At 50.2% G+C, this 14,614-nt stretch overlaps 1 protein-coding gene across 3 annotated transcripts in view; it reads right to left on the bottom strand.

The window, feature by feature from the left end:
- Positions 1-361: 361 nt before the first annotated feature.
- ASMT (acetylserotonin O-methyltransferase) overlaps positions 362-14,614 on the bottom strand; it is a 30,753-nt gene continuing 16,500 nt past the window's right edge. Inside the window, exons 4-9 of one of the 3 annotated variants that reach the window (XM_055268389.1) lie at positions 13,306-13,374; positions 10,624-10,742; positions 7,901-7,984; positions 7,406-7,546; positions 2,454-2,576; positions 362-640 (exon numbers count right to left, since the gene is read on the bottom strand). In XM_055268389.1, the coding sequence (XP_055124364.1) occupies positions 429-640; positions 2,454-2,576; positions 7,406-7,546; positions 7,901-7,984; positions 10,624-10,742; positions 13,306-13,374 (748 nt within the window). In that variant the 3' untranslated portion in view covers positions 362-428. The remainder of the gene's footprint in view (positions 641-2,453; positions 2,577-7,405; positions 7,547-7,900; positions 7,985-10,623; positions 10,743-13,305; positions 13,375-14,614) is intronic. The other 2 variants (XM_055268390.1, XM_055268391.2) reach the window with 2 other exon arrangements.

The following is a 14,614-nucleotide window of genomic DNA, read 5'->3' as shown; positions in this document are numbered from 1 at the left end:
GCAAGATCCTGTCTCTAAAAAATAAAAAAGTTGATTAGCTGAGCCTGTAGTCCCAGCTACTAGGGAGGCTGAGGCAGGAGAATCGCTTGAGCCCAGGAGTTGGAGGCTGCAGTGAGCTATCACTGTACCACTGTACTCCAGCCTGGGCAACAGAGCAAGACCCCATCTCTGAAAAATAAATAAGAAGATAAAATCTTCATTCCTTATTAAATAAGGGTTCCCCTATAATTAGTTGCCTGTGCATCATTGAATAACCAGGAAAAGGTCCTATTTGCAGCAGGGCACAAAGTAGAGGCAGTCCAACCCTGTCCATAGAAGCCTCCAGTCACTTATCGTGTGAATACCAAGAACAAGAAGCCACTGGAGATACATCTCTTTATTATTATGTCTTGTGTGCTTTGACAGTAGTTCCAGATCACAAGAAAAAGTTATTTCCTGGCTAAAATGGCATCATAAATGGCTCCTGTTTTCTTAAACTGGAAGTCTCTGAAGCCAGCAGAAGAGAGGAGCGTGTGGTAGTGGGTGGGGGTCCGCTCCTGGCCTTCTGTCTGCACAAGCATGTTCAGAGAGTAGAGCTGCGTGAGCAGAGGACCCCGCCTGTCTTCATCCAGGAGGCTTTCAATGACCAGAATGCCACCACCTAGAAAGGGAGGGGCACAGTCCACATCACACACAAACACACAGACAGGCTGTGCCAAAGTCCCAGTGAACCATAAGGATAGCCAGACCTCAGAGGACAGTCGGGGCACTGTCCCCATCACACACTCAGAGGCTGTGCCCATGTCCTCATGAACCATCAGAATGGATGGACCTCACAGGAGAACTGGGACACTGTCCCCTTCACACACACACAGAGGCTGTGCCCATGTCCTCACGAACCATCAGGATGGATGGACCTCACAGGAGAACTGGGACACTGTCCCCATCACACACACACAGAGGCTGTGCCCATGTCTTCATGGACCATCAGGATGGATGGACCTCACAGGAGAACTGGGACACTGTCCCCATCACACACAGAGAGGCTGTGTCCACGTCCTCATGGACCATCAGGATGGGTGGACCTCACAGGATACTGGGACACTGTCCCCATCACACACAGAGAGGCTGTGTCCACGTCCTCATGGACCATCAGGATGGGTGGACCTCACAGGAGAGCTAGGACACGGTCCCCATCTCACACACAGAGGCTGTGCCCATGTCCTCATGAACCACCAGGATGGGTGGGCCTCACAGGAGAACTGGGGCACTGTCCCCATCACACACACAGAGGCTGTGCCCATGTCCTCACGAACCATCAGGATGGATGGACCTCACAGGAGAACTGGGACACTGCCCCCTTCACACACACACACAGAGACTGTGCCCATGTCCTCACGAACCATCAGGATGGATGGACCTCACAGGAGAACTGGGACACTGTCCCATCACACACAGAGAGGCTGTGTCCACGTCCTCATGGACCACCAGGATGGGTGGACCTCACAGGACACTGGGACACTGTCCCCATCTCACACACAGAGGCTGTGCCCATGTCTTCATGAACCATCAGGATGGGTGGACCTCACAGGAGAACTGGGACACTGTCCCCTTCACACACACACAGAGGCTGTGCCCATGTCCTCATGAACCATCAGGATGGGTGGACCTCACAAGAGGGCTAGGACGCGGTCCCCATCTCACACACAGAGGCTGTGTCCATGTCCTCATGAACCACCAGGATGGGTGGACCTCACAGGAGAACTGGGACACTGTCCCCTTCACACACACACAGAGGCTGTGCCCACGTCCTCATGAACCATCAGGATGGGTGGACCTCACAGGACACTGGGACACTGTCCCCATCACACACACACAGAGGCTGTGTCCATGTCCTCATGGACCATCAGGATGGGTGGACCTCATAGGACACTGGGACACTGTCCCCATCACACACACACAGAGGTTGTGCCCATGTCCTCATGAACCATCAGGATGGGTGGACCTCACAGGAGAATTGGGACACTGTCCCCAACACATACACACAGGTTGTGCCCAAGTCCTCATGAAGCATCAGGATGGGTGGACCTCACAGGAGAACTGGGACACTGTCCCCAACACACACACAGAGGCTGTGCTCACATCCTCATGGACCATCAGGATGGGTGGACCTCAGAAGTGAGTGGGGCACTGTCCTCATCACACACACAAATACTAGCCTAATTCTGAAAGAATTTCATCAAAATGAGGCCACTGAAGTTTCAGAGGACCTTTCACTTTTTCCATGTTTATGTCGTTTTATCAATAGAAATTAGGACCCTATTTATTGTAGGTCGTTATCTAGAAGGAAAGCCATTTGGCAGGATGTCTACACTCACCCGTGGGATGATTTCGGTGCCTGCCCTCTAAATGTGACTCCTGCAATTCTGCCCCGAGTCACAAGCACACGCTGAAATGCAAACCCCACAGCTTACCTGGCTTGCAAGTGTGGTAGATGCTTTCCAGCAGGTGTGAGCACTTTCCATCTGCCCAGTCATGAAGGATCCTGGCCAGGATGTACAGATCTGCTTCCGGAAGGGGGTCTTTAAAGAAATCCCCTGGAACACAGAGCAGGCACCATGAGGTCAGCCTGCAATCCAATCCCATTTGACTAAACCTATTCCAGGCACAAAAGGTCACGTGGATGGGTCATGCCTTTCCCAGGTCTTCCAGGCTAGTGACCTGCAGACCTAACCTTGAAAAACGAAAAGGCTCAGGAGAAAGATAAGAAGATACTGAATGATAAGTGTGGCCTCTTTCTCTCCTTCTCCTTTAAAAAAAAAAAATAATAATATGATTTCTTTCTTTTTTTTTTTTTTTTTTTGAGATGGAGTTTTGCTCTTGTTGCCCAGGCTGGAGTGCAATGGCATGATCTCGGCTCACCGCAACCTCTGCCTCCCGGGTTCAAGTGATTCTCCTGCCTCAGCCTCCTGAGTAGCTGGGATTACAGGCGCCCACCACCACACCTGACTAATTTTTGTATTTTTAGTACAGACAGGATTTCTCCATGTTATTGAGGCTGGTCTCGAACTCCCAACCTCAGGTGATCCACCTGCCTTGGCCTCCCAAAGTGCTGGGATTACAGGTGTGAGCCACAGTGCCCAGCCCATTTTCTTTCTTTCTTCTTTCTTTCTTTCTTTCTTTCTTTCTTTCTTTCTTTCTTTCTTTCTTTCTTTCTTTCTTTCGTTCTTTCTTTCTTTCTTTCTTTCTTTCTTTCTTTCTTCTTTTTCTTTCTTTCTTTCTTCTTTCTTTTCTTCCTTCTTCTTCTTCTCTTCTTCTCTTCTTCTTTCCTTTCTTTCTTTCTTCTTTCTTTCTTTCTTTCTTTCTTTCTTTCTTTCTTTCTTTCTTTCTTTCTTTCTTTCTTCTTTCTTTCTTTCTTCTTTTCTTTCTCTTTCTTTCTTTCTTTCTTTCCCTGATGTCCCCTGCGAAAGCACAGCTGCTGATATCACCCAAAGCTGTGGATTCCAGGAGTCCCTGGGAATTCAGTCAGCAGCTCCTAACTGATGAGTTGAACTGAACCTACAGTCAAGACCTGTTCTCCAGATTTAAGGTAAATACGCAAGACTGACCCTTTATGTGTGTGCGATGTCAAACACTCAAGTCTCGTCATAGTTTTCCCTCAAAATTATAAGGTGCCAATCTTGGGAGGGATCTTGGTAAGCTCTGTGCAGTAAAGAGTTAACTCAGGCCAGGCGCGGTGGCTCATTCCTGTAATCCCAGCACTTTGGGAGGCCAAGGTGGGTGGATCACGACGTCAGGAGTTCAAGACCAGCCTGGCCAAGATGGTGAAACCCCATCCCTACTAAAAACACAAAAATTGTCCGGGCATGGTGGTGGACGCCTGTAATCTCAGCTACTCGGGAGGCTGAGGCAGAGAATGGCTTGAACCCAGGAGGCGGAGGTTGCAATGAGCCAAGATCACACCACTGCACTCCAGCCTGGGCAACAGAGTGAGACTCCATCTCAAAAAAAAAAAAAAAAAGGCCAGGCTCAGTGGCTCACACCTGCAATCCCAGCACTTTGGGAGCCTGAGGCAAGCAGATCACGAGGTCAGGAGATTGAGACCATGCTGGCTAACACAGTGAAACCCCGTCTCTACTAAAAATACAAAAAAAATTAGCCAGGCATGGTGGCGGGCACCTGTAGTCCCAGCTTCTCTGGAGGCTGAGGCAGGAGAATGGCATGAACCCGGGAGGTGGAGGTTGCAGTGAGCCGAGATCCCGCCACTGCACTCCAGCCTTGGCGACAGAGCGAGACTCTGTCTCAAAAAAAAAAAAAAAAAAAAAAGAAAAAGAAAAAGAAAAAGAAAAGAGTTAACTCAGGCCAGGCACGGTGGCTGCTCACGCCTGTAATCCCAGCACTTTGGGAGGCTGAGGTGGGCGGATCACCTGAGGTCAAGGGTTCAAGACCAGCCTGGCCAACATGGTGAAACCCCATCTCTACTAAAAATACAAAAAAAGGCCGGGCGCGATGGCTCACACTTGTAATCCCAGCACTTTGGGAGGCTGAGGTGGGCAGATCACGTGGTCAGGAGATCGAGACCATCCTGGCAAACATAGTGAAACCCCACCTCTACTAAAAATACAAAAAATTACCCAGGCGTGGTGGCAGGCACCTGTAGTCCCAGCTACTCGGGAGGCTGAGGCAGGAGAATGGCGTGAACCCAGCAGGCAGAGCTTGAAGTGAGCCGAGATTGCGCCACTGCTCTCCAGCCTGGGCAACAGAGCTAGACTCCGTCTCAAAAAAAAAAAAAATTAGCTGGATGTGGTGGCACATGCCTGTAATCCCAGCTACTCGGGAGGCTGAGGCAGGAGAATCTCTTGAACCTGGGAGGTGGAGGTTGCGGTGAGCCAAGATCCCGCCATTGCACTCCAGCCTGGGCAACAAGAGTGAAACTCAGTCTCAAAAGAAAAAAGAAAGAAAAAAAAAGAAAGAAAAAAGAAATGATATGACTGTGTGTCACAGAAGTTAGGCAGTTTGCCTGGAGTCTCATGGTAAACGGAAGTCACATACAGGCTTCCAGATTCCAAGTCTGGATGTTTCCCATAAAACCATAAGGTAACCTGACAGTTGTTCAGGTTGCAAAACCATGAACAAAAAAGCAATTTCTCTCAGGTCCTATCCAACCAACAAGCCCTGCTACAAACTCTTTTTTTTTTTCTTTCTATTTTTGAGACAGAGTGTCACTCTTGTCACCCAGGCAGGAGTGCAGTGGTGCCATCTCGGCTCACTGCAAGCTCCACCTCCCGGGTTCACGCCATTCTCCTGCCTCAGCCTCCTGAGTAGCTGGGATTACAGGCACCCACCACCACGCCTGGCTAATTTTTCTTTTTATTTTTAGTGGAGACGGGGTTACACCGTGTTAGCCAGGATGGTGTCGATCTCCTGACCTCGTGATCTGCCTGCCTCAGGCTCCCAAAGTGCTGGGATTACAGGCGTGAGCCACCGCACCAGGCCTGGACCTTAACTCATAACACTCTTAGAAAGTAGCATGAAAACAGGACAATAGACGCTGTAATAGGAGATCTTAAAGCCTTCTCCAACTCAGGACCTCGGCATGTGCTGACTGTTCCTAAAACAAGGCTCTTTCTTTTCTATTTTTTTTTTTAAGATGGCGTGTCACTCTGTTGCCAGGCTGGAGTGCAGTGGTGGGATCTCAGCTCACTGCAACCTCCGCCTCCCGGTTCAAGCGATTCTCCTACCTCAGCCTCAAGTAGCTGGGACTACAGGCACACGCCACCATACCCAGCTAATTTTTGTATTGTTAGTAGAGACGGGGTTTCACCGTGTTGGCCAGGATGGTCTCGATCTCTTGACCTTGTGATCTGCCCACCTCGGCCTCCCAAAGTGCTGGGATTACAGGCGTGAGCCACCGCGCCCGGCCAACAAGGCTGTTTCTTTCACACAAACCAGGTTCTTCTCATCCTTCAGGTCTCATCTCAGCCTCCCATGAGCAAGCTACTTATATTTGGTGTTTTCTCCGTGGAATACAACTCAGCCATAAAATGGAACGAAATAATGACCTTTGCAGCAACTCGGATGGAGTTGGAGGCCTCTGTTTTCAGTGAAGTAACTCAGGAATGAAAAACCATATATTGGATATTCTCACTTATAAGTGGGAGCTGAGATATGAAGATGCAAAGACATACGAATGATACAATGAATTTTGGGGACTCAGGGTGAATGAAATGTGGGAGGTGGGTAAGAGATAAAAGACTCCCCCCCCCAAAAAAAAGAAAGAAAAAGAAAAAGAAAAAGAGAAAGAGAAAGAAAGGCCAGGCACAGTGGCTCACGCCTGTAATCCTGGCACTTTGGGAGGCTGAGGCAGGCAGATCTTCCTAGGTCAGGAGTTCGAGACCAGCCTGCCCAACATGATAAAATCCCGTCTCTACTAAAAAACACAAAAATTAGTCAGGTGTGGTAGCAGCCACCATAATCCCAGCTACTCAGGAGGCTGAGGCAGAAGAATTGCTTGAACTGGGAAGGTGGAGGGTGCAGTGAGCCAAGATTGTGCCACTATACTCCAGCCTGGGTGACCAATGCAAACTCTGCCTCAAAAATAAATAAATAAAATAAAATAAGTTTTTGAAAAGACTCCACATTGAACACAGTGCACACTGCTCGGCCGACAGGTGTAACAATTCTCAGAATTCACCACTGAAGCACTTATCTGGTCGGGCACAGTGGCTCATGCCTGCAATCCCAGCACTTTGGGAGGCCGAGGCAGGCAGATCACCTGAGGTTGGGAGTTCAAGACCAGCCTGGCCAACATGGCGAAACCCTGTCTCTACTAAAAATACAAAACTAGCCGGGCGTGGTGGTGGGTGCCTGTAATTCCAGCTACTTGGGAGGCTGAGGCAGGAAAATCGCTTGAACCCAGGACGGGGAGGTTGCGGTGAGCTGAGATTGCACCATTGCACTCCAGCCTGTAATCCCAGCACTTCAGGAGGCCGAGGTGGGTGGATCACCTGAGGTCGGGAGTTCGAGACCAGCCTGGCCAACATGGTGAAACCCCGTCTCTACTAAAAATACAAAAATTAGCCGGGCGTGGTGGTGGGCGCCTGTAATCTCAGCTACTCGGGAGGCTGAGGCAGGAGAATCGCTTGAACCCAGGAGGTAGAGGTTGCAGTGAGCCGAGATCGTGCCACTGCACTCCAGCCTGGGTGACAGAGCGAGACTCTGTATAAATAATAATAATAATAATTGTAAGAAAACTATACCTACACCCAGCTTTCCATCCATCATGAATAACAGACAGTGTTGACTTGAGGGCGTTGTCAGGAGCAAGAAGGAAACCACATCACACCCTCATCATTTCCCAGAAGCATCCAGTCCCCCTGGAGAAGCCGTGAGACACATCTCTGCTTCCCGACAGACACAAACACACCTTCCTGGAAGTCAATCTGTTCTTCGTCCTGGAATGAGAAGTGCTGCTTTGCCGTCTGCACCACTTCTGGGATGTCAAAAATGGTGACCTTACATCTAGGGTACAGAGACACGCATTCCTTAGCCAGAGCTCCAGAGCCACCTGGAAGGGGACACAGCGTGTTTGACCCTCAGAGATGAACCTGGGAGACGTCGCTCACCCCCCACAGAACATGGACTCATGAAGGGTCCAACCCAGGAACTTGGGTCCTTCTGCCATGTCTGGTCTTTTTTTTCTTTTTATTATACTTTAAGTTCTGGGGTCCATGTGCAGAACAGGCAGGTTTGTTACATAAGTATTCATGTGCCATGGTGGTTTGCTGCACCCATCAACCCGTCACGTACATTAGGTATTTCTCCTAATGCTCTCCCTCCCCAAGTGCCCCAGCCCCCGACAGGCCCCAGTGTGTGATGTTCCCCTCCCCGTGTCCATGTGCTCTCATTGTTCAATTCCCACCTATGAGTGAGAACATGCAGTGTTTGGTTTTCTGTCCTTGTGATAGTTTGCTGAGAATGATGGATTCCAGCTTCATCCATGTCCCTGCAAAGGACATGAACGCATCCTTTTTTTTTTTTTTTTTTTTTTTTGAGAGGGAGTCTTGCTCTGTCGCCCAGGCTGGAGTGCAGTGGCACGATCTCGGCTCACTGCAAGCTCCGCCTCCCGGGTTCACGCCATTCTCCTGCCTCAGCCTCCCGAGTAGCTGGGACTACAGGCGCCCGCCACCACGCCCAGCTAATTTTTTTTTTTTTGTATTTTTAGTAGAGACGGGGTTTCTCCGTGTTAGCCAGCATGGTCTTGATTTCCTGACCTCGTGATCTGCCCCCCTCGGCCTCCCAAAGTGCTGAGATGACAGGCATGAGACACCGCACCCAGCCAAACTCATCCTTTTTTATCCACCATGTCTGATCTTCACGGTGACACGATTGTCTACAGGCCCCTTAGTTCAGGTGGTCTTCCTGGCTGGGCTGACCCAAGCTCCCAGCTTCCACACGGCCACGGAACTGTGTGCTCTTGAAGCCAGCACACCTGTCCAGCCAAAGGTGGCCAACAGCTAAGAGAAGGACACAGTAACAAGCTCTATTCAGAAGCCCCCGTAAGTCGTGCGCGCAAAATCCATCGTGGGCCACAGAGACCTCCAGCCCTGTGCTCCTTGTCCATTATTTCCGTAGAAAGTCAGTCTTTTTATTTATTTATTTATTTTGAGACAGACTCTCGCTCTGTCACCCAGGCTGTAGGGCAGTGGTGTGATCTCCGCTCACTGCAACCTCCGCTTCCCGGGTACAAGCGATTCTCCCGCCTCAGCCTCCTGAGTACCTGGGATGACAGGCACCTGCCACTGTGCCTGGCTAAGTTTTTGTATTTTTAGTAGAGACGGGTTTTCACCATGTTGGTCAGGCTGGTCTCAAATCCTGACCTTGGGATCCACCCGCCTCGGCCTCCCAAAGTGCTGGGATGACAGGCGTGAGCCACCGCGCCCGGCCTTTTTTTGTATTTTTAGTAGAGATGGGGTTTCACCATATTGACCAGGCTGATCTCGAACTCCTGACCTCAGGAGATGCACCCGCCTAGGCCTCCCAAAGTGCTGGGATGACAGGTGTGAGCCACCACACCTGGTCTACTTGTTCATTATTTTCTTACCAAGCTGCCCCCCAGGCAGGGGGGATCCTGAACTCTCTCTATCCCTACTCACAGTGACTAAAACTAATAAACTTGCAGACGCTCCTCACTCTGCAGAGGGCCTTCTACCAGCCAGGAGCTGTTCTGAGTGATCCACTGAGTCACAGGAGGCAGATAGGGTGGGTGGATCACAGTCTGGAGTGTGACAGCCCTATCGGGTAGAGCACGTGCTTCAGGGGCGAGCCCAGGGTTGGCGGGTTTGTATTTGAAAAGCAAGCTCAGGGCCAGGTGTGGTGGCTCACGCCTATAATCCCATCACTCCGGGAGGCCGAGGCAGGTGGTCTGCACGAGCCCAGGAGTCTGAGACCAGCCAGGGCAACATAGAGACACTCAGTCTCTACAAAAAAGTTTTAAAATGAGCTAGGCGTGGTGGCTCACGCCTGTAATCCCGGCACTTTGGGAGGCCAAGGCCGGTGGATCATGAGGTCAAGAGATCAAGACCAGCCTGGTCAACACGGCAAAACCTCGTCTCTATTAAAAAATACAAAAATTAGCCTCACATAGTGGTGGGCACCTGTAATCCCACCTACTCGGGAGGCTGAGGCAGGAGAATCGCTTGAACCCGGGAGGCAGAGGTTGCAGTGAGCCGAGATCGCGCCACTGCACTCTAGTCTGGGTGACAGAGTGAGACTCTGTATCAAAAAAAAATTAGCCGGGCGTGGTGGCAGGCACCTGTAATCCCAGCCACTCGGGAGGCTGAGGCAGGAGAATTGCTTGAAACCGGGAGGCGGAGGTTGCAGTGAGCCGAGATCATACCACTGCACTCCAGCCTGGGCAATGGAGCAAGATTCCATCTTAAATAAAAAAAGAAAAAAGAAAAAGAAACGTGTGCTTGCAGAGGAGATGTTTGCTGACTCTAGGAAGTGCCCAGTGCTGGGTGGAGTGATTCCTCTAAGACCAGCAAGGCTGCACATGTCAAAGCATCAGAATGCAGAAAATAAAAGACACAAATAACACATTCCCCACACAGAATAGGAGATGCAGCTCCGAGGTTTTGGGGGTGGGGGCTACTTACCAAGCATCAGAATGCAGAAAATAAAAGATATTGCTGGGCTGGTCATGGTGGGTCATGCCTGTCAACCCAGAACTTTGGGAGGCCGAGGTGGGCGGATCACAAGGTCAAGAGATCGAGACCAGCCTGGCCAAGATGGTGAAACCCCGTCTCTACTAAAAATACAAAAAATTAGCCGGGTGTGGCTTGCACCTGTAGGCTACTCAGGAGGCTGAGGCAGCAGAATTGCTTGAACCCAGGAGGTGGTGGTTGCAGTGAGCTGAGATCGTGCCACTGCACTCCAGCCTGGGCGACAGAGCAAGACTCCATCTCAAAAAAAAGACATTGCTAACACACTCTCCATAGAGAACAGGAGACACAGCTCTGAGGTTTTGGGGGCAGGGGGTACTTACCAAGCATCAGAATTGAGAAAGTAAAAGGCATTTATAACGCATTCCCCACACAGAACAGGAGCCACACCTCCGAGGTATTAGGGGTGAGGGGTACTTACCACCGAGGTCACACATTAGCGGGAACACTGACAGGTCAAAGGCGGTCAGCACGCTTCTCCCGTTGACGCTCCAGACCTCCTGCAGAGCTTGCATGAACTGTAGCCGCTCGCCCTCGGACCTGGCGTGCAAAACCACACTTGTCAAGATGGTGAGGATCCGGGCAAGCGTCCAGAGAGAGGGCGTACGTAACCCCCTGTTGAGAACAGAGCTGTACCCCACAGGTGCACCTGCGAGCGTTGCATTTGTGAAATGGAACAGAAGTAATTCGGGATGGGGGAACCGTGGGTCAGCCACCAAAGTGTGCCCAGCTCCGGGAAACCTGGAGTTGAGTCAGAACGGATGATTGTTCTTTGGATGGGAAGGGATTTCCCTTCTCGATGGGAAGGGATTTCTACCCGAAGAGGAGTTTAGATGTTTTCTAAGAGGAAAGTCAATAATATGTCCCCCCACCCACAGAGCTCAGCTCCAGAGGACAAATCCAGGAATGGGGGTGGGGGGTCCACATGTCCTGGGGCAGGGGCCCCAGAAGGTGGGAATTCAGGTGGCCAGGGAAGAGGCTAGAGAAAAGGCAGGAACTAGGAAGGGAGGCAGGTGAGATGGAGCCAAGAAGGGTAGGTGGAGACGGAGGCGGACAGGGCTCTGGTGTTGGAAGCAGTTCCTCCTCCTCCCCCCCACGACTCCCTCTCTCCTCCTATCCCCTCCGCAGAGCCTGCTGTAGGGGTTTGCCTCAGAGTAGCGAGGGCTGAAAAGTTGCCTCTTAGGTACCAGGGTCACTATTCAGGTGATGGGCACACTAAAAGCCCAGGCTCCATGCTGCAACATGTAAGCGTGGAAAAGACGGGTACTTGTGCCCACTAAATAGATACACATATTCACATATACATACACATGTATATATATATATATATATATATATAAAGAAAGGAAGGAAGGAAGAAGAAAGAAAGAAAGAAAGAAAGAAAGAAAGGAGGGAGGGTGTGAGGGAAGGAAGGAAGGAAGAAAGAAAAAGAAAGAAAGAAGGAAGGAAGAGAAAAGAAAGAAAGAAAGAAAGGAAGGAGGGTGTGAGGGAAGGAAGCAAAGAAGGAAGGAAGGAAGAAAGAAATAAGGAAGGAAGGAAGAAAGGAAGGAAGGAAGGGATGGGTGACGGAGGGAGGAAAGGAGAGAGGGTGCGTCGGAGGGACAGAAGGAAGGACCAAGGGACAGAGGGACGGAAGGAAGGGAGGGAGGGAAGGAGAGAGGGTGGCAGGTAAGGAAGGAAGGAAGGAAGGAGAGAGGGAGGGAGGAAGGAAGAAAGGATGGAAGGTAGGAAAAAAAGAGACAGCAAGCAAGAAAGATAAAAAGAAAGAGAGGAAGGAAAGAAGGAAGGCAGAAAGAAAGAGGAAGGAATGAAGGAAGGAAGAAGAAAGAAAGAAAGACAGAAAAGAAAGAAAAAAAAGAAAGAAAGAAAGAGAGAAAAAAGGGAGAAAGAAAGAGAGAAAACTACGGGGCATGGAAACACAGAAGACGAGAAAAAGGAGAAGATGGGAGAGGAGGAGAGAGGCAGGTGAAGGGAGGGGAAGGGAGAGGTGGAAATGAAAAGAGAGGAGAGACGGGAAGAGAAAGAAAGGAGCAAAGAGAGAAGAAAGGAAGAAGAAAAGAGGAGAAAGGGGATGGGAGGGAAAAGGAGAGGAGAGGAAAGGAGAGAGGGAAGAAGAGAGAGGAGACAAGAGAGGGAAGATGGGAGAGAGGAGGGGGAAGGTGGAGAGGAAAAGAGAGGAGAGAAGAGAAGGAAAAGGAGAGAAAGAGAGGAGGATGGAAGAGGAATAGAGGTGGAACAGGACGGAAGGAGAGGAGAGGTGAGGGGAAGGGAGAGGAGGGGAGGAGAGGGGAGGCTGGGGGGGCGGGCAAACCACTGAGGCATCTCCTTGTCCTTCATACCCTTCCCTACTCCATGCCTCAGCCAGCTGGAACACTGGACAGACCCATCAATTCACCTCCATCTGGGAATTCTAGGTAAGAGCTTCAGGCGAAGGCCAAAGCTGTGTCCACGTCCGCAGATCAAAGTGAAGAGCTGAGGTCTCACCCGGCCTCACCTTCACCTCTGACCAAATCAAAAACTGGGCCTCTATTTTCTTTTCTTTCTTTCTTTCTTTCTTTTTTTTTGAGACGGAGTTTCACTCTTGTTGCCCAGGCTGGAGTGCAGAGGCGTGATCTCGGCTCACTGCAACCTCCGCCTCCCGGGTTCAAGCAGTTCTCCTGCCTCAGCCTCCCGAGTAGCTGGGATTACAGGTGTCCGCCACCACGCCCGGCTAATTTTTGTATTTTTAGTAGAGACGGGGTTTCACCCTGTTGGCCAGGCTGGTCTCGAAGTCCTGACCTCAGGTGATCCACCCACCTCGGCCTCCCAGAGTGCTGGGATGACAGGTGTGAGCCACCGCGCCCCTCCCGTGCCTCCAGTTTCTACATAAACAGTGAGTTTGTGGGTAGTCCTTTGGAAGGAAGCGTCAAGTTGCACCTCCTCAGGAATCTGATCAATTTGAACATCAGACGAGCCAAATCTGGGGTAGTCGTGGGGGTGGGAGATGTTATTTTAAATTAAATGGCAAATTTCTCCTGGGTTGTGCCATTTCAGTAAGTCCTAAGTCCTTGAAAAATAAACAGAATCTTATCTGAGTTGTTGGTTTCAAAGTGACGGATGTTACCTGTAGATTGCCGTAAAAAGCTCTTCAGCAGGAACACCAAACGTCTCCAGGTACTGGTTCTTTCCTTCTCTAAGAAAAGAGAGGGAAGGCTGTTGTTTAAGTATTTTATTTTATTTTATTTTATGAGACAGAGTCTCACTCTCTCGCCCAGGCTGGAGTGCAATGGCACGATATCGGCTCACTGCAATCTCCACCTCCTGGGTTCAAGCAATTCTCCTGCCTCAGCCTCCCAAGTAGCTTGGATTAGAGGCACCTGCCACCACGCCTGGCTAATTTTTGTATTTTTTAGTAGAGATGGGGTTTCACCATGTTGGTCAGGCTGGTCTCAAACTCCTGACCTCAGGTGATCCACCTGCCTCGGCCTCCCAAAGTGCTGGGATTACAGGCGTGAGCCACCGTGCCTGGCCAGCTGTTGCTTAATTGTTTAAACCTGAGGACTTAATGGTTACACCTGACCTTTTTCTTCCTTGCCCAAATTCTTATCTAAGGGGCCTGGGGATTCATACTCTATAAACTGTAAAGTCTCGTGAGACGGGTTTTATTTAACTCCATATGACATGGCTCACTTTCCAACCTGACTCTGGCATAACAACACATCACAGATAAAGAAGAAAATAAAAGGCTGGGCGTGGTGGCTCACACCTGTAATCTTAACAGTTTGGGAGGCCAAGACGGGGGCAGACAGCCTGAGCTGGGGAGTTGGAGACCAGCGTCAAAAACAGGGTGAAACCCCGTCTCTACTAAAACACAATCAGCCAGGTGTGGTGGGTGCCTATACGCCTAGCTACTCAGGAGGTTAAGGCATGAGAATCGCTTAAACCTGGGAGGCGGAGGTTGCAGTGATTCGAGATGGTACCACTGCACTCCAGCCTGGGCAACAAAGCAAAACTCTGTCTCAAAAAAAAAAAAAGAAATAAAAATATTTCAGTCCCAAACATGTTCTCTTTGCCGTATCTTGAAATACTCCTCTAAAGCTATCTGTTGTGGAGAAAATGCACATTCTGGAGAGAATCGCCTTCCTTTTCCTTCCTTTTTTTGGATCCAGGAAAGAACAAAGTCAGATAAGAAACAGTAACAGTCTATTCTTTCTGAAGCCTGCTACCTGAAGATTTCACATACATAATAAGAACCTTGGTCTCCACAACCCCCTCTCTTAACCCAGACACTCCTTTCTATTTTTTTTTTTTTTTGAGACGGAGTCCCATTCTGTCGCCCAGGCTGGAGTGCAGTGGCGCGATCTCGGCTCACTGCAAGCTCCGCCTCCCGGGTTCACGCCATTCTCCTGCCTCAGCCTCCCAAGTAGCTGGGA

Source organism: Symphalangus syndactylus, chromosome X (assembly GCF_028878055.3).
Source record: "Symphalangus syndactylus isolate Jambi chromosome X, NHGRI_mSymSyn1-v2.1_pri, whole genome shotgun sequence".
Classification (NCBI taxonomy): Eukaryota; Metazoa; Chordata; class Mammalia; order Primates; family Hylobatidae; genus Symphalangus; species Symphalangus syndactylus.
This window is presented reverse-complemented; position numbering and strand designations above follow the sequence as displayed.